The sequence below is a fragment of the Vigna radiata genome, chromosome 7 (genome assembly GCF_000741045.1).
Source record: "Vigna radiata var. radiata cultivar VC1973A chromosome 7, Vradiata_ver6, whole genome shotgun sequence".
Lineage (NCBI taxonomy): Eukaryota > Viridiplantae > Streptophyta > Magnoliopsida > Fabales > Fabaceae > Vigna > Vigna radiata.
Genome location: NC_028357.1, coordinates 11,880,952 through 11,900,831, shown reverse-complemented (window position 1 = coordinate 11,900,831; position 19,880 = coordinate 11,880,952). Strand labels below are relative to the sequence as shown.

At 34.0% G+C, this 19,880-nt stretch overlaps 1 protein-coding gene across 3 annotated transcripts; it reads left to right on the top strand.

Annotated features, from left to right (window-relative positions):
• Positions 1 to 12,693: 12,693 nt before the first annotated feature.
• LOC106767264 (mediator of RNA polymerase II transcription subunit 10b) lies at positions 12,694 to 16,535 on the top strand. Of its 3 annotated transcripts, none has more exons than XM_014652114.2 (7): positions 12,694 to 12,849; positions 14,244 to 14,322; positions 15,115 to 15,357; positions 15,456 to 15,536; positions 15,636 to 15,738; positions 15,853 to 15,942; positions 16,268 to 16,535. In XM_014652114.2, the coding sequence occupies exons 3-7, from the start codon at positions 15,125 to 15,127 to the stop codon at positions 16,337 to 16,339; spliced, it is 579 nt and encodes a 192-aa protein (XP_014507600.1). In that variant the 5' UTR covers positions 12,694 to 12,849; positions 14,244 to 14,322; positions 15,115 to 15,124; the 3' UTR covers positions 16,340 to 16,535. The 3 variants fall into 3 exon arrangements, with proteins under 3 accessions (XP_014507600.1, XP_014507601.1, XP_022638851.1); XM_022783130.1 differs by lacking the exon at positions 12,694 to 12,849 and adding an exon at positions 12,939 to 13,258; XM_014652115.2 differs by lacking the exon at positions 14,244 to 14,322 and having other exon boundaries at positions 12,756 to 12,849.
• Positions 16,536 to 19,880: the final 3,345 nt, after the last annotated feature.

The following is a 19,880-nucleotide window of genomic DNA, read 5'->3' as shown; positions in this document are numbered from 1 at the left end:
TGTGGCTTTGTTATTATGGCTAGCAAGGTAGGAGGGAAGGAAACATTTAGGGCGAAAACCTTAGTTGGACAACACAAGTGTGGAAGAGTTTTTGGAAACAAAATTGCAAGTGTGAATTGGATTGCCCAAGTTTTAGTTGACAGGTTTGTAAATGTGGCTAGCATGACTGTCAACCAAATCATTAATGACATTAAAAAGTCATTCAGTGTTGGAATCACTACTTAGAAAGCTGGAAAGGCCAAACAAATTGCCTTGGATTCTCTGGTTGGTGATGGGGAAAGACAATATGCTTGTCTATATGATTATGTGGGGGAATTGCTAAGAGTCAAGTGTGGAACTTTTAAAATTAAAGTGAATCAACCCCAACCAAGTTTCCCACCAAGATTTGGCTCTTTTTATATGTGTTTAAAGGGGTGTAAGCAAGGTTTTTTAGGAAGCTGCAGGCCCTTCATAGGGGTGGATGGTTGTCATCTTAAGACAACATATGGTGGCCAAATGTTGGTGGCAGTTGGCCGAGACCCCAATGATCAATACTTCCCATTGGCTTTTGCAGTGGCCGAGAATGAATACAAGGAAACTTGGAGATGGTTTTTATCACTACTTTTGGATGATATAGGTGGCACTGATTGTCAACGTTGGGTGTTTATTTATGATCAACAAAAGGTATTTCAATTTGACTATTTTGCTATTTTTATTTTCTAACAATCTCATCATTTGCTAATCACCAATACATTTTCTAGTTTATAGGGACTAATGACAGTTTTTAATGACATGATGGATGGAGTGGAACATAGTTTGTGCTTAAGGCACTTGTATAACAATTTCAAGAAGCGATTTGGTGGAGGAGTGCTCATTAGAGATCTCATGATGGGAGCTGCAAAGGCTACATTTGAGAAGGATTGGGAAAAGAAGATGGGTGAGTTGAAAGCTATTAACATTGATGCATACAATTGGTTGCTAGGTGTCAACACCCAATTTCGTCCGGATAAATAAATAAATAAAAATTGATTTTATCTTATTTTATTTTACCCTTATTGTAATTTTATTTTATGTTTGAGTTATTACATTTTATTATATCCCACTTTATTCTATTTTATTATATATTTATTTTATTTTATTTAATCTAATTTTAGGCTATTTTATTTTATCTGTAAGTTAGTTTATTTTGTTTTCTTTTTCTTTTACTTTTTACTTTATATTTTTTTTTTCTTTTCTTTCGTTGTTATTATATTTTACTTTTTTTATATTTTATTTTATTTTATTTTATTTTTACTTTTATTCTCGTTATTAGTTTATTTTACTATATTTTATTTGTTTTTTTTTTAAAAAAAGAAAAAAAAGGAAGAAAAAAAAAACAAACAAAAAAACCCCAAAGTCAACTAAGCTTCCCCTCTGCATCACAACGCCGTTTGCAGCAGTGCTTACCATCCTGCAGCAGTGCTTACCATCCTGCAACAATGCTGTCAACACCCAATTTCGTCCGGGTAACTATATGATAATGTTTTGGTTTTTATTTTATTTTACTTTAATTTATCTTATGTCTTTTATGATTTTATTTTTGCTTTTATTATTTTATTTCAGTTTTTATTTTTTTAATTTGTTTTTTCATTTTTTATATTTAGTTTTTCTTTATTTTTATTTTATTTTGTTATTTACGGTTATTTCATTTTTATTTCCTTTTTTTTACTTTAGTTTCTTTTTTTGTTTAGTTTTATTTTATCTACTGTTACTTTATTTTTTATGTTCCTTTGATTAACTTTTTATGTTACTTTAATTTTTTGTTAAAAATTGTAGAAAACAAAACAAAAAATCAAAAATAAGAAATAACGGAAAAAAAGAAAAAAGAAACAAATCGTAATAGTCAACTTAAGTTGGTTTTTTAGGAATAGCAGGCTTTGCTGCTTCCCATCCTCAGATTACACAAACACAAAATGAGCTTTCTATCCTGTAAGGTTTTCCATGCAACACTGTCCCTCTCTGCTCACTGTGTACAAGCTAAAAAATCTTTACACAGAACCATAATCTAACATCAAAAGGGAAATAAATTTTGAACTGCTTGGCGAACTGAAAAGTGGAAACATGAAAAAGAGAAGAAACAAAGAAAATCCTGCGCCAGAGGATAGGATACCCTATATACAATAGAGAGGGAGGGATACAACAACAAAAAACAGCAAGCAAGAGACCATCACAAGGGGGGCATTATGGATTCTCACAAGAGATGAGAGGCACAAGGAGAGAGTATGGAGTACTAGGTTTCATTTACAACCCATTATCGTCACAGAGAGCATTTGGAGACTCACCACCGTGGACTCACCTATCATCAACCATCACAACGAAAGAGTAAAGGAACTCACGGCNAGAGAGAAAGGGAGTCATTTGCCTTCATCTTGGTCGTCAACTGTGAACCTCTCATCCAGCCTCCTCGCACCTGCAAGAACGTGGGATAATAAAAAAAAGGATCAATCGAAGAAAGCAGGGGATTAGAACCAAAAGAAAGAGTTACTTTGAAGCTGCGAAGGTAAGTTTTCTAATCTAAACTCTTGGTCTTGTCTTATGTGAATGCTACATGCTCCTCTGTTATATGATATGAATGACATGTTGGTATGAATGAATGATATTGGTTGGATATACATGAAGGATGTTTGATCAGTATACAGATGTTTGCCTCTTTTGTGACTTCACTTGTCAATCAAAATACATCCAGTATGCCTGCAGCATTGAATAAATGGCAATAGGAGTTGGGTATATATGTCCCCTAGCATGACTTCAATGTCCATTACCCAGAAAACACATAACAAAAAGCAATCGAAAACCATCTTTCCCCGGTACCAAACGGAACCAACAAATCAAATCTACCTAAGCTTTTCTGTTTCCTCCTTTCCCTGTCAACGCTGGAACAAATCCAGGAAACGAATCAAGAAGGAAGAAAACCACGGCTTAAAATTAAAAAACATGAAAAAAATCTCATAAATGTGAGATTCCAGCTTCAACGTAGAATGAGTGTGTGATAGTAACTGAGAACAGAGGGGATTCGCGTGGTGATTGTTGTGGCTGCGGCGGCTGGAGCTCGTGTCGACTTTCGGAGGCGCGGTGGTTTCTCAGTGTCTGTCCGGCGAAGGGTCGTTGTTTCGATGACGGTGGCGGCTCGCGGTGGTGGTCGGTTGAAGGAAAAAAGCACGACGCTTCCCTGTTCTCACGCGGGGAAAGGAAAAGAGGGATTCGCGTCTAGGCTGGCGGCGGTTCCGATGGTTTGGTCGCCGGCGTCGTCTCGGACGGAGTAGGGGCTTTGTCGCGGTGGCTGGTCCAGGCTGACGACGGCGTGCGCGTGGTGGTGGAGGATATGAGATCGCCGCTCTCTCTCGAAGGATGTGTTATCGTCGGCGAAGCCAAGACTGGTCGGACGGCACGGTGGCGGCTGGTCCGGTGGCAGGCGTAGGTGGGCGCATGAGAGGAAGCTGTTGCCTCTTTGGTTTGGCTTCTGCGAATGAGAGATGGAGTTGCAAGAAAACCCTAATTGGGTTCTGATTAAAATTTGGGCCTGGACCCAAGAGATTCTGGCCATGCAACCCCCCCTTTGTCTTTGGGCTCAAGCCCATTCGGTTTTATGAAAAGAAAAAAAACACCTTCTTCCGCACCCTCATTTTCTATCAACACACCCCTAAATCGGGCCCAGGTTTGGCCAAACCAAAAAACCCAAAAAAAAAACATTAAATAAAAACCCTTTCTGCACCCCGGTCTCTGCTAAGTCGAGCCCTCTTTCCTACCTGGGCTTTGGCCCAATCTGTTATAAGTATTTAAAATTCATTTGCAGACCCCTATCTCATATTCACACCCCTCTTTTCCACTTGGGCTTTGGCCCAACCTATTATGAGAATTAAATTGGTTTGGACACCCCTCTTTTTATTTTTACCACCCTTTTCCATTTGGGCTTTGGCCCAATTTGTTTATTTTGTTTATTTTGTTTTACTTGTCATTTTGTTCCCTTTAGTTTATTTTATCATTATTTTTACTTTATTTTTTTATTTTTATTTCTCACTTTCATTTTATTTAGTTATTTCTTTTTATTTCTACTTTTTTTACTTATTTGTTTATTTATTTATCTCGTTTCATCTACTTTAAAAAAATATAACAAAAATATTTCAAAAGGTTTANTTAGGCACACGTGCGACCATTCGCGTCAGCCTTGTGTTAAAACCTTTTCCTCTTTCTTTTAAAAAAAATATAACAAAAATATTTCAAAAGGTTTAAGCACACGTGCGACCATTCGCGTCAGCCTTGTGTTAAAACATTTTCCTCATTCTTTCAAAAAATAACAAAATATCTTAAAAGGTTTAAGCACACGTGCGACCATTCGCGTCAGCCTTGTGTTAAAACTCTTTTCCTCCCCCTTTCAAAAACAACAAAAATATTTTAAAAGGTTTAAGCATACGTGCGACCATTCGCGTCAGCCTTGTGTTAAAACCCTTTTCCTCCTTCTTTCAAAATAACAAAATATTTTAAAAAGGTTTAAGCACACGTGCGACCATCCGCGTCAGCCTTGTGCCGAAAACCTTTTTCTTCTTCTTCCAAAAAAATCAGCAAAAAAAAAATATAAAACATCATGTTTTCGAAACAATCACCCAAATGATTCAAAGAACTACGTAACCCTGATTTCTCAGTCCAACTGAGAATACGTAAGAGCAAGGTCAATCCTTGTCGGGCACAAAAAACACAAAAAATATTTTGTTTTCTTTATAGTTTTATTTTTTTAGGGGAAATTAAACATTTTGCAAACTACATCAAATTCGCGTATTTAGTTAAAGGTATTGCCTTAGGGCAGGCGTTGTGGGGGTGCTAACACCTTCCCCATACGTAATCGACTCCCGAACCCAATCTTTGGTTTTCGTGGACCGTGCCTTTCTTTATGGTTTTTCCGTAGTTTTCCAGAATAAACTATGGTGGCGACTCCAAACTCTTTTTTATAAATATTTTCTTTTTTGGATCGTCGTCGTCCCGTCGCGATTTCTGGTTGCGACAAATGCTTAAATTGTAGTGTGAGAGAAGGTCTTTGTTCCTCAAACAAAAAATCCCTACACCATAGCTGTAATCAGATACTAAAATTGTAATCAGATACTAAAGGGGAAAGGATATTTGAACTATTTCGCTGATCAATCAAAGTAATACATGAGAAGAAGAAAAGAACAAAAAGCAAAATCAAGGTCAACTATGCTTCTCTGCAAAGTTGCTTTCCAGACACAGAGAATGCTTGAAATGGATACATGCAGTAGCAGCGTGAAGGGACCTGGTCCTTATTCCTAATTTGTCTAACGTTGATCTGCATTCATGGAAAGAGTGAAGATTTTGAAGGCTTTTGTTCAACTGATACGATGAAAGCATGAAAAGAGAAAAAAGACAAATGTGAGATCCTGAGAGATATTCTGAAATGTAAAAAAGGACCTTTACCAACAGAAGAAGAGCACGAGATCAGAGGAGTTAATATCAATATCAGACCAACACAAGAGGAGGAACAACAACAGAAAATAGGCACTGATAGAGAACACTGAAAAACATTTTTCTTATCCATCGCCTTACCATCTGAGGACGTTAGAGACTCACCCCATCATCAACCATCACAACGAAAAAGTAAAGGAACTCACGGCCCGAGAGAAAGGGAGTCATTTGCCTTCATCTTGGTCGTCAACTGTGAACCTCCCATTCAACCTCCTTGCACATGCAAGAACGTGGGATAATAAAAAAGAAGGATCAATCGAAGAAAGCAGGGACTAGAACCAAAAGAAAGAGTTACTTTGAAGCTGCGAAGGTAAGTTTTCTAATCTAAACTCTTGGTCTTGTCTTATGTGAATGCTACATGCTCCTCTCTTATACGATATGAATGACATGATGGTGTGAATGAATGATATTGGTTGGATATGCATGAAAGCTGTTTGCCTCTTTTGTGACTTCACTTGTTAATCAAATACATCCAATATGCCTGCAACATCGAATAAATGGCAATAGGAGTTAAGTATATATATATATCCTCTAACATGACTTCAATGTCCATTACCCAGAAAACACACACCAAAATGCAATCGGAAACCATCTTTCCCCTGTACCCAAACACAGATTCATTGTCCTAAAGGCCAAACTCCCTCGCCCTTCACTCGGTGATTTCTGCATAGTCAATCTTCCATATCTTATAGTCTCAAGAGCGTGTTTCACCTGTATCAAACACAACATACAAGCCAAGTAATGAAACAACACTTTATATCAAATGTCAAATCCTCCTAGGAACCAAGTGATACATGGTCTGTAATCTGTAATCGCGCAAATAGGGAAAATAACAAGAAAAAAAACAAAACATGTAAAATCTCATGAATGTGAGATTCCAACTCCAATATAGAATGAGTGTGTGGTACAGTAGAGTGTATTCAAGTAGAAGAGATTCGCGTGGTGATTGTTGTGGCTGTGGTGGCTGGAGTTCGTGTCGACTTCTGAAAGTGCGGTGGTTTCTTGGTGTTGGTCCGGCGGAGGGTTGTTGTTTCGGTGACGGTGGCGACTCTCGGTGGTGGTCGGTTGAAGGAAAGGAGCACGACGCTCCCTGCTCTCACGCAGGGAAGGGAAAAGAGGGATTTCGCGTCTAGGCGGGCGGCGGTTCCGGTGGTTTGGTCGCCGGCGGCGTCTCGGACGGAGTAGGGGCTTTGTCACGGTGGCGGCTGGTTCGGTGGTAGACGTAGGTGGGCACATGAGAGGAGGAGGAAGCTGCTGCCTCTTTGGCTTCTGCGAATGAGAGGCATCACTCTTGGATGGAGTTGCAAAGAAAACCCTAATTAGGTTCTGATTAAAAATTTGGGCCTGGACCCAAGGGATTCTGGCCTTGCAATCCCCTCTTTTGCCTATTCACACCCCCATCCCAATTCTGCCCAGAAACTTCGTCCTGCACCCCTTGCCTTTCCTTGCACACCTCCTTTTTGGTTTGGGCTTAAGCCCAGTCTGTCCTTAATAAAAAAATTCATTTCTTCCAACGCCCCATTTCTTATCCTCGCACCCCCCATTTTCTTTTTGGTCATTGGGCCGAGTACCAAAAAAACAAAAACAATAACTATTTTCTACACCTTCCTGTTTTTCCTAAGTCGCGCCCTTTTCCAATTGGGCTTGGACCGAATCTGATATTTGAAAAAAGGTGGATTTGCACCCCTTGTTTTCCTAAGATGCACCCCTGGCTACTTGGGCTTAGGTCCAATCTTTATTTTTTATTTATTTAACTTTAGGTTTGTTACATTTCTACTTTCTATTTCATTTTTCTATTTTTTTTTTATCATTTTTATTTTTATTTTTATTTTTATTTTTATTTTTATTTTTTTTATTTTTTTTATTTTTTTATTTTTTATTATTTTTTTTTTATTTTTTTTTTCATTTGCTTACTTACTTATTTTATTTTATCTACTTTTAAATGGATATTTAAAAAACAAAAATATTTTAAAAGGTTTAAGCACACGTGCGACCATTCGCGTCAGCCTTGTGTTAAAACCTTTTCCTCCTTCTTTTAAAAATAACAAAAAGTTATTTTAAGAGGTTTAAGCACACGTGCGACCATCCGCGTCAGCCTTGTGTTGAAAACCTTTCTCTCCTTCTTTTAAAAATAAAGATTTTATTTTAAAAGGTTCAAGCACACGTGCAGCCATTCGCGTTAGCCTTGTGTTAAAACCTTTTCCTCCTTCTTTTAAAAATAACAAAAATATTTTAAGAGGTTTAAGCACACGTGCGACCATTCGCGTTAGCCTTGTGTTAAAAACCTTTTTCTTCTTCTCTCAAAAATTAACGAAAAAATATAAAACATCATGTTTTCAAACAATCATCCGAATGTAATTAAAGAACTACGTAACCCTGATTTCTCAGTCCAACTGAGAATACGTAGGAGCAAGGTCAATCCTTGTCGGGCACAAAAAACACAAAAAAATATTTTGTTTTCTTTATAGTTTTATTTTTTAGGGGAAATTAAACATTTTGCAAACCACATCAAATTTGCGTATTTAGTTAAAGGTACTGCCTTAGGGCAGACGTTGTGGGGGTGCTAACACCTTCCCCACACGTAACCGACTCTCGAACCCAATCTTTGGTTTTCGTGGACCGTGCTTTATCCTTTTATGATTTTTCCGTAGTTTTCCCGAATAAACTATGGTGGCGACTCCAAATCTCTTTTTCCAAAACTCGTTTCTTTTTGGATCGTCGTCCCGTCGCGATTTTCTGGTTGCGACACTAGGTATTCCTACCAAGTGTTGGTGTAAACATGCATTTAGTACCTACTCTAGATGCGATGTGTTGATAAATAATTTGACTGAGTCCTTTAATAGTACTATATTACTAGCTAGAGACAAATCAATCATAACTATGATGGAATGGGTAAGAACTTACATTATGAGACGATTTGCAACACTTAGAGAGAAAGCAATGACATATCCAGGAGTTGTAATGCCTAGACCACGAAAAAGGCTTGATAAGGAAATAGAAAAAAGTGGAAATTGGATTCCAACTTGGGCAGGGACTGAAAAATTTGAAGTCACACACGAGTTTACAATGGATAAGTTTGTTGTTGACTTAAGTAACCATTCATGTAGTTGTTATAGTTGGCATTTAATAAGAATACCCTGCAGGCATGCTATTGCTGCCATAAATTACAAAGTTCAAAACCCTGAAGATTATGTCCATCCTTATTACAAGAAAGAAGCTTATGCCATTTGTTATGGCCCTGAAATAGTTCCAATTAATGGCCAACAAATGTGGCCTACTTCTGAAAACACCCTCTTACTCCTGCCTCCAATTTATAAAACACCCCCTGGGAGGCCTAAAAAACTAAGAAGAAGAGAGGCAGATGAACCTGTGAGCCATACAAAATTGTCAAAGAAGCATGCTATTATGAGGTGTAGTAGCTGCAACCAATTTGGGCAAAATGTAAGAACATGTAAAAGGAAAAAGAACAACAATAAGGTACAAAATCTGTCTATTACAACTTCACCTAATTATTTTCACAACATGGATTATAATGTTGCTTCCTCTTTTTGTAGAACACAAGGGGCACTTCAAGTGCTGGAGGATCTGGTAGCAGGACGAGATCTGAAGCAGAACCATCGCTATCAACTTCACAAGGAGGAGGAACATCAAGAAGGGGGGCTTCTCAAGTAGGAGGACCTCCAACAACAAAAACTGGAACATCAATCAGTGGAGCAGGAGCTGCATCAAGTAACCAAGCTGCAAGAAGAACACCCTCCAGGCTATTGGCTGCACAACATCTCGGTTCCCAAGCTAGTAGCACTTGAAGCTAGTACCAAGCTGCAAGAAGAACAACCTTATTTTAATGTATTTTGTATTACACACCCACTACTATTAGTAGTGGGTAGTACATTGATTAAAGTGATGTAGTTGGCAGGATGTAGTTGGTAGGGCCCACTTGCACTACTTTACTATTAAATGCACAATATTTTTTGTGAGTGGTAAGGGACCACTTGAGTTACTTAATAGTATGGGACCACTTTATGTTTACTTTTGAACTTCGGAATACTACAATACTGCTGCAGATTTAAATTGGGAATACTGAGTTATTGTTCACGTGAATGCTGACTTTGGGACCACTTTATCTTTACTTTTGAGGATGTCTAATATATCTTTACTCATACTAATACAATTGCTCTTGTCAATTTTATTGTAAATTTGACTACTGATATTGATACTCATAGTGACCATTAATTAAGTAGATGTTTCTTCAAACGACTTTTATTTTCCTGATGGCATACTGATTTCTTAGAAGGACTTGGTAAAGTTTTTGCACAGGGGAACTAGACCCTAGCTTTTGTCAATCCAATGTGTAAAATGGAAATGTTGAAATGATGAAGCAGCTACAAAACTATTGCAGCACGGTAAAAGTGGCAAAGTGACTGGAACTGCAGTGACCAAATTCAGTTGCAGTGATTCATATGGTAAAATGACACTTCAAACATCTTTGTAATATCAAATGGAACATGGCTAGTGATTAAAACAGTAGGGAAACATACTACACTAAAAAATGAGTGGCTCACATCTTAATTCAAGCAAAATTGATGGTTCAAAATGTGATTTGGTACATTGGCTAGAAAAATACCAAATGAACAGTAAAGAATACTTTCAATGCACAAGATATGACTCCACAAGCAATGAAACAACAACAATACTGTCAAGATCTCAAAATGAGTGGTCTAGTTGAGGATTTCAAGCAAAAGTGAAGGTGAAACTATGATTTGGTGCTGTGACTGGTGGAAGGTCAAATAAACACTCTAAACAAGTTTACAATGTGCAAATAAACTTGTTCAATCTGTGAAAATGCACAGAAACATTGAAACTCACCAAATCACCTTTTCAGTGGCTTGAAAATTTTACTGGTCTAGTTCCCCTTTTAACACCAATTTAAGCAACTCCACCACCAATTTTCAGATGTAATGGTACAAATGAATTATAAGCACACCATAGCAGTTAGACTCAACATATTAAACTTGAGTGAAGCACTTGAACTGAATTTAAAGATGTTGAACAATAAACTAAGTGTTGAACTCAATTTTATTCAATCATAATTCTTAATTACAATTCATCTTCAGTAAAAACATAATACAAAAGAAAATGGTTAATGCCCATGACAACATAAACAAGTACAACATCATTTTCCCAACTTTCTTCTCTTCTTGTAATTTCCTTTTCAGCTTCTCTATCTTCTTCTTTAGATCTAGGACAACTATATAATTTTCCAAACACAGTTCAACTCCTTCACGTTTTTCTTGAATTTCAGAAACTTCTTCTTCATGCCATTCGAAGTAATTACAAGTTGAATTACTTTACAATCAAAATAACACACCATTAATAGAAAGTTGAGCACATGAATTAAAAGATTTAGTCACTTACTGCCCAATTTCTACATCTATAGAATAGTCTTCCTTTGTTCTTCGCAGTAGTTGCCTTCAAAAGCAACAGTGTTTCACCACAACCACACATTTTAGATGGTAACCGTGAAGATCATCCACAACTTTGCGACTTTGCCGAACCAATCGTCCTTGGCGTCCAACCATTTCCTACACTCTCACCTTTCATTTCACTACAAGAAACAAATACCTTCATTACCTTTCGTGCCAACCCAAACCCTAAATTCCCAATCCTTAAAATCAAAGGCAGAACAACAAAACAACTATATCAACTTACCTCTTGAAGAAGACTATCTCCCTCTTGAACAAGACGATCTCGAACCTAATTTGCCCCCAACTCAGATCACGAACAACAATCCCAAGGTGTCTTAAAATGTGGTTTATAAAAGATCAAGTCACCAACACACGTGCTACAATGTTAATCTCCTTCCAAATGTTAAAAAACCACAACGTGGTAGACAATGCTCAGTGAAGGTGGAAGAAGACGTGACAGGGTCGTTAGCCACATCAGCAATAACTTGACGCCGTCCATTTTTAGGGACTAAAGTTACATGTTTCAATACTAAGAGGATGAAATGCCATCAATATTCCGAGCAGGGACTAAAACCAAATCAATGATACTTCAGGGACTAAAAGCATATTTAACCCTAGATTATAAGATTTAATTGTGATTTTTTTTCTTTTATCTTCTAAATTGAGAAGTTAGAAAATACCACTGAAAATAGATATATAAGAAATATAATATTATTTTTTATTTTTTGGTGTTGAATTTTTTCAATATTTAAATTAGAAAGATAAGGTAATTTTATTTTATAGAGTAATATGATAAATTATATTTCCTAATTGGTTTAAAATAAATATTGATAGTACAATTAAAAGTGTTTTGGTTTGCTTCTATATACTGATACTTTTAAAAGAAGTCAGAGTAAATGTGAATAATTTTTCATTTTTTTGTAAGGATGTAAGTTTTTATTTATATTAAATTTATGTGGTCATATTTTGGAGAATGCTTAGAGGGAAACTTTCAAACACGTACATTGAAAAATGATTCTTCATTATTCTTTTTAAGTGTGTAATGACTTTTTGTCAATGATTTTGATTCATAGAAAATAATTTAAGTGGTTTAATAAATTTACTTTAATGTATTTATTTATATTATTTCATAATAAGTATATTTAATAATATTTCTTGAGACATAATTTTTATTATAAATTTGATGTGGTTTTCTCTTAATTTGTATTTTTTTTATCATGAATCTGATGACAAATTATGGATGAACTTTAAAGTGTTACTATACTGAAATGTTAAAGTTCATAATAATTCATAATATGACCTTATTTAAGACTATCAAACAATAAAAAGAATACACATTTAAGGTCCTACTTAATTCGTTTAAGAAGAAATCTATCATAAGGTCTTACTTAATTCATTTAAGAAGAAATCTATCATTTTAAACAATTGTTTTTTTTTTAAATATAATCTTATACCATAACCAATTTTTTAATTCTTCTAAATAGTAAAATATATTAATTTAACACAATTTGTAACTTTACAATAAATTTATATATTTAAAAAAATCATTTATACAAGTAAACATTTATCACTTTTAATAATAAAGTCAAATAAAGTTATAATTTATAATTTAAGATTTATAAAATATGCTTTATAATAATTTTTTAAATAAATATGCCATCCGAAATAAAATATATAAATGATGAACTGGGCATCATAGAAATAAAATAAAAAAAAAAACCCTTTAGGGCTTTTTGCCACTGCGAATTCAGGGTCAGGCCCATAGGCTTCTTATTTATATGAATCTGAATTTAACTTTGGATCTCTGAATTACCATCATCGGAACCAAATCATACACGCCTAGGCACATTCAGAGGTAGCATATTTTGCAGCTTTCACACCTTCATCTCTTCAGGTATCATATGCTTTTATTTTTTCTTCTTTTTTGTATGCATATATAATAAAGAGACAAACTCTTCTTTCTTGTTTTTTTGGAGAGGTTTAATTTTCCAAGCTATCTTTCGATGTAACATAGTTACGAAGTAGGATGCTAAGCATGTCTGAGTTGGAAACTACAATGGAATGGAAGAATTTGAGTTTCGGTATTGTTTTCAAGGTTAAGCGCAAGGATTGAGCGATCTGGGTTTTCAAATTGACCTTGTTGTAGTCTTCCCTAGCCTGTGTTGGAGATACCCCACATGGGTTGGTGGAGTCAGATACTTTAAAGCTTCCACCTTGTGAAGCTTTCTATTAGAAGTGAATAAGTTGAGGAGAAAAAAGTGAGGCAGTGTATTTGGGTCTCTAGAAAGAACACTCAATGCGTGGTATGGGTAGGCATCGTATAGTCACTTCTAAGTTTTAATACTCAACTTTACACCAAATTGAGATTATTGCATTGCACACCGTTTTGGCTGGTCATTTGTTGAAACCACAGTGTGGTTTGGACAAAAGGGTTTGTGAAATTTTCATCTCATGGAAATTTTAACACTGATTGATTAATTGATTTTAATATATTATTCCAATATATTAGGATTCATTTATAATGTTGGGATTTGTATTCCTTTATGCTTCACTGTACTATCAAGGGCAAGCTGTGAAATGGGATGTTTCAACATTCTCTGGAAATTCTCTAACAAGTGTAGAAGGTTACTGTATTATTTTGATTATGTACGAGTGCTTGGAATCTAAATTATATTTAAAGAAATAAATAATGGTCGAAAGTTCTCATATAGTCTTATAAATAAGTGATTGTTTTATAAATTATACCAATTGCACAGTTAGTTTTGTGAGCTGCAAGGGTGTCACTGTTGCACTCATTTTACATCCTCTTGTCATATATGATGAATTTCCATCCCGTTGAACTTTGAGTTAAAATTATGTGAATATTTCTATCTATTTTAATTTTATTTGCGTATCATTTATTTTTTATACATAACGAATTCATATATATCATATATTTTAATTGTTATATGGCTTCTGCTATTTACGCATAATATATGGTGGATTGTCGGCTTTCCAATGTTTATCACCATCAACTATCACTGGTGCCCACCAAAATCATATTGTTAAATCATCATTTTTTTCAGATAGACACAAGTATTGTAGATGTATTCATGTCCATATATTCTTGGAATTGCAGCCTTGCTAATTATCTGCTATCATTAGCCGCCCGGCCCCCCCAATATTTCATAGTTCATACTTTTTATTTACAGTAAACTCTCAAGGGTGAAGAGGAATTTTAAGTATGTATTTAGTTGTAGCATATCTTCATTACTCAATTTCATCTCTCTGTTTCACTTTGTCTTACAGCTCCAGTTCTCTCTCAAGCTTTCTTCACTTTCAGAACTTATCGTGTCTGGCTTTGGCCATCATAAAAGTCAAGTTTCACGTAAGCGAGAATCCATAGATCTCATTTGTACTCTTGTTCATGTTAATCCAACTTATTTCTTTGTGTGCATGTTTCATCATTTTGATTTAATTTGAGTTGACATTCAGGGACTAATGACTATATCTTTGAAAAATTGTTCTTGAATAATTAAATGGAAATTTACTTGATTCTCTCCTTTATTTTGAAATTGTTTGTACCTGTTCTTTTTACAAATGTACGGGACTTCTCTCTTGTTAGCAAGGTTATCAATGGCAGAAGGTGAAAATTATGCCAAATAAGCATGCCATTGCAACCTATGTTACTGCCATATTGGTTTTCCTTTGGTTCACAAATTGCCTATTTTGATCGGGTAGAAATTTTCATGTTAGTGTTATGGTTGCGCCATAATGGTTATTCAACAACATTCCTTGTTTGTGTTGCGATTGCCACTCTAAGAGAAAGAAATGAAAACTGCAAAGGGATGCAAGTGTAACTCTATGTCACATATGAACTGAATATAACATGTTTTGACCGATGATGAGGGTTTTGATATTTTGAAAAGTTTGTGGCTGTCAATTGGAGATTTTGTCCAAGACTAATATATCATGTCCAACTTTACTAGAACATTTTCCTTTAGTTCATGTTGTTGATGATGGTATGATTTGCCAATGGTCTTATTCTTATATTAGAAGAACCTTATGCATGATTTTAGTTTTTTAAATCTGTGCAGTAACACCATGTGATTTACTTTTAAGAAAAATGCTTAATTATTTATTTTGGATTGAATTTTTTTAATAAATATTTTGTTTATAGGAAAATACACATGGATTCATCACAAAGCACAGCTCTGGGGGGAAATGGTGGAAGTGGTGGAAATGGGACATTGATTTCTCAAACTAATGATATGACAGCTTCTGCAGCAGGAGCTGATGATTCTATGCAGAAGCTGAACCAGGTCAGCAACTCAATTCAGAAAACCTTGGGCCTTATTCATCAGCTTTACCTCACAGTTTCTACCTTCAATGCTGCCTTTCAAATGCCTCTACTCCAGCGCATGTATTTTATTCTGATCCTTTTCCTGTAATGCTTTTTTCTCTTTGTTTTGCTTTTGCTTCATGTTCAAAGTTGATCATATTTTACTTTAAACATCTCAGTAATGGCCTTGTTGTAGAACTTGACAACATGGTTAAATTGGCAGAGAAATGCAACATTCAGGTTCCCATGGAGGTTGTTAAGTGAGTGATTTACCTTTGTATGTGCTCATATAGTTTTCTTTTGACCTAATATAAGTTATCTTTTTTAATTTTTCTCATGAGTTGAATTTTCGGCTACAGTCTAATTGATGATGGAAAGAATCCAGATGAATTTACCAAAGATGTTATAAACAGCTGTATTGCAAAGAATCAGATTACCAAAGGAAAAACTGATGCCTTAAAGGTCTATTCTTATTCTTTATTTTCGTTACATGTAAATTTCTTTCTGTTTGCAGCTTTGTCTCCCTATGTATTTAATAAGCAGCTTTAGTCTGACCTAGCATTTCTGTTTGGGCAGAGTTTGCGCAAACATCTTTTAGAGGAATTGGAGCAGAACTTTCCTGATGAGGTTGAAACTTTTAGAGAGAGTCGTGCTGCCGCAGCTGCTGTAAGTATTCCTTATTTGGTTTTGGTTTTTTATTTCATTGAGGAACAGAGATTTAAAATGACCTTGCTATGTCATTGGTGTGTTCCTGTTCAATTATGATTCTTAAAATTAACCAATCCCACTAAATTTAAAGAATCTTGGGGTTGACTTTACTGCACATTTTCCACTGTATATTACATGGTTAATTTAATAGGACTATAGTAAATAGAAGCATGAAGAGACTATTTATATTGCTAAATTTTGAAAGTGCTAAGCAGGTATAGTGAATTCAAGAATTATGTATCTTTGTTCGTTACATAAATTTTGGCCTTATTACATCATGCAGGAGTTGAAACGTCTGGCACAAGCTCAAAGTGCACTACCAAATGGAGATGTGAGGGTTAAATCAGAGCATTGAGTGATATGTTTCTTGTGCCTTTGCTTGTCTGTAAATGGAACTCAATATTTCTGTTTCTTTTCCTATGTTATACGTATGCATTGTATAGTGAAGTTCATCTCTGCTTCCCTTTTGTCTGCTTCTTTGTTAAATGTTGTAAATCTGATCACTTTTGCTTACGGTTAGTTAATTGAATATTATTGCTGTCTTTTGAGTTTGTGTATAAGTGCTTAAGGTCTATTTTCCACAAAGAAATTAATCAAACTTGTTTTTATCTGTTTGTAAAATACCTGTTAGTAAAATAGTAATATGTGTAATAATTCTTTGTAGGTCAGATGTGTAAATTTGTGTATTGATTATGTTGTTCATCTTCCTCTTTTCTAAGACCATGTGTTTGTCTCTTAGCAAACATCAATTTTTTTCTGCTATGTACCTTAAAATGTATGATACTAATGGTTTTTGTGGGGATATATTTCACGAACTGATGAAAAGTATGAACTATCCATACCTTCTGTAAGCTCTAAAAAGACATGTAATACACAGCATAATAGTTGGTCATATTATAATGGTGGACTTAGTGAAATTATTTTCTACACAAAATGACCAATTAGATGATGAAGTATCCAATGTCCTTAAGGATGGGGAGAGGCTTTAAAGTTATCAAAACTTCAGTCATTAAGGGACACTCATTTGGATTCGTGGTGTGGCTTTGAGCCAGCATGAGTGGATTTTTTAGGTCTCTTTAGATCTTCCAATTAAATATGACTTCCCTACAATTAAAACCAAAGTATTTCCACCAAAGTATTTATATGTTGATTTGATTGGATAAACATTCCACAAAGAATATGAGCCATATAGTTGATATATCCTAGCTTGTTATGAACCTTAAATATAAATGACAACAAAAACACTATTAGAACAAAAATGAAAAGATAGACTAGAAAAGAAATAAAAAGTACCTTACTTGAGTTAATGAGTTGAATAATGATTACTAAAGTTACTAAATACTAAAGATAAGATTTACGGATAGAACAATTAGAATAAAACTGAAATGATAGAGCAGAATAGAAGTGGAATACTCCTTCAGTTAGTGATATGAATGAGTAATGCATAAATTCCTAAATACTAACATTGAAGGACAGAGTATTGCATTATCGAGTATCCTCAGGAACTTTTTCAAAAAATAACTTAAAATTTAATGTCTAAACTTGTCTTGTGAAAGTATAAAGATTATTAATATAGACTTACACGTAAACATTAAGTGTTTATATAAAAAAAAACCTGTAATGTTCTCTAAATTGATATCCTATTTTCAAATTCAAATAAAGGAGACTTAAAATTTATCACTAATCCAATTTTTTGTTGCTAATTTCTTGAGAAGGTCCTAATAGTTTTTTCATACTTTGATTGTGTGTATTTGATCCTTGCCCTTTCCCTTGAGTGGAGTGTCAAAATAGTCTTATCATGTATTTCGTGACTTGTTTTGCAACATTTAAAAAGGTTATAGATAATTCTCCTTGATGAAAGATGTCTTTGTCACAAAAATATAAATTTTATTATATATGATGAAAATAATTGTAGTTGATATCGTAAGTATTATTTGATTCGAATAATGATTAATTGAGTGATTCCCAATTCAACTCCATTGTTATATATATATATATATATATATATACACAATATTGTATTAAACTTTCGGAGAAGAAACTCATAAAGAAGGGAAACTTTACAGAATAAGTTTTTGTGAAAAATAAATACAATAATTGAAGAATAATATTACTTTAGCATTGTGAGTCTGTTGGTCCTCATACCTATAAGAAAAAAAGTACAAAGTAAACTGAGGTTTTGAATTAGTTAGTCTCCTTTGATACGTCCCTCAGCAATTATTTATATAACCTTCATAAATTTAAATTGTAAAACAAATTATACGCTTTTAATGTAAAGACAAATAATCCATCATGTAATAAGAGTGATTTGTAATTATTAGGGGTACATAAATATAAAAGTTATTGATTAAGTATTCAAATAAATGCATGAATCTAACTATTATGATTAGTAATGTTTAAAATTTCAAAAAAAAAAAAAGATCTTTATAGCCACAATTGGAAAAATAAAGATTTAAAAAGTATAATTGTTATTTTATTTTAATGATTACTTTAAACTACTTTTTTTTCTTCTTCTTTGGATACAATTCATTATGTTTGTTAATTTAAAATAAAAATAAACTAAAATAAACAATTCTTATACAAGATAATTTTTGAGCTCGTGGGTTAAATGTTATGAGCGAAAAATTAGTCAACATTTTTTATGAAATGAATTAGCTTGTCTTTTTTTTTTGGATTAAATGTGAGACAATGTTTTCACAGGTCCGTTCGTATTGACAACCAAATACTTCTAATGTGTTATGAAATATCTCTTTAAAATATAATACATGATTATATTCAACATAATTTGTTATATATATATATATATATATATATATATATATATATTCATGTTTTAATAAATTTATAAATATAAGTGGGAGGTAAACTAAATACTTAATTAAGACTCAATTGAGATTTTTCATAGTTATTATCATTATATAGAGAGTGTGAATCTCTCTTCCTTTTTCTCTTTAGAACTTTGAGATAATGTTAAAATTGATGATATTTTTTTATCAATGAAAATAAAAATTTATAAAATAATAGAACATTAGGGTGCTCTAACTCATGCAAAGTTAGAGTATGTAGAAAGGTTATATCCCATACATTCCATAAGATTTACCCCACCAAAACAAAACAACAATATGAATAGTATGGATATTAGATCTTATGAATACACTAGTTTAGAACAAAAAATCATCTTAAAGTATACTTGGAAGTTGTAATCCAATAAGCAAAAAATATCAGTATATATTGTATATTGTAGGTGGGTGAAAATGCCATTATAATGGTGACTCTTGTCATTGATTGCATAACTTATGATAAAAAAGAAGTGCAACCCTTTGATCCTTTAGTATCCTTTCTTGTACTACCTCACCATACCTTCTATATAATATCAACACAAATACTAAAACACATTGAACTCAAATGTAATAAACACAATTCCTACCACAATTTGTATCTCCTCCTATGTTTTTTGTTTTGTGCCTACACTTAATGTTTACTATTATACAGATCTCAAGCATCATACTAAGCTCATACAACAGCCGGAATATGTGAACTTTGTCTTTAGGATTTTATGTGTTAGCCATGCCCAAACCTTTAATTGTGTTCAAATAAACACTTTCTTCAATCTTGTACACTATTACTAAAAATAACTCCATTCTTATGGTTTCATATTATTCAAACAATTTTCATCTACATATACACCTACACATGTTATTTCCTTTACTATTCAATTGTAATAATCTAAACCGGAAAAAGTGTTCTTGTGGAACGTACACATAGTTGTGAATATTAATAATGGTTAACTTTTTTTACTATTTTTTCACAAATGATACACTGTTTCTTCATATTATCCCCATAAAATGCAAGTTATAATCCCAATTATCACCCTTTGGCGGCTTAAATTTTCTCTT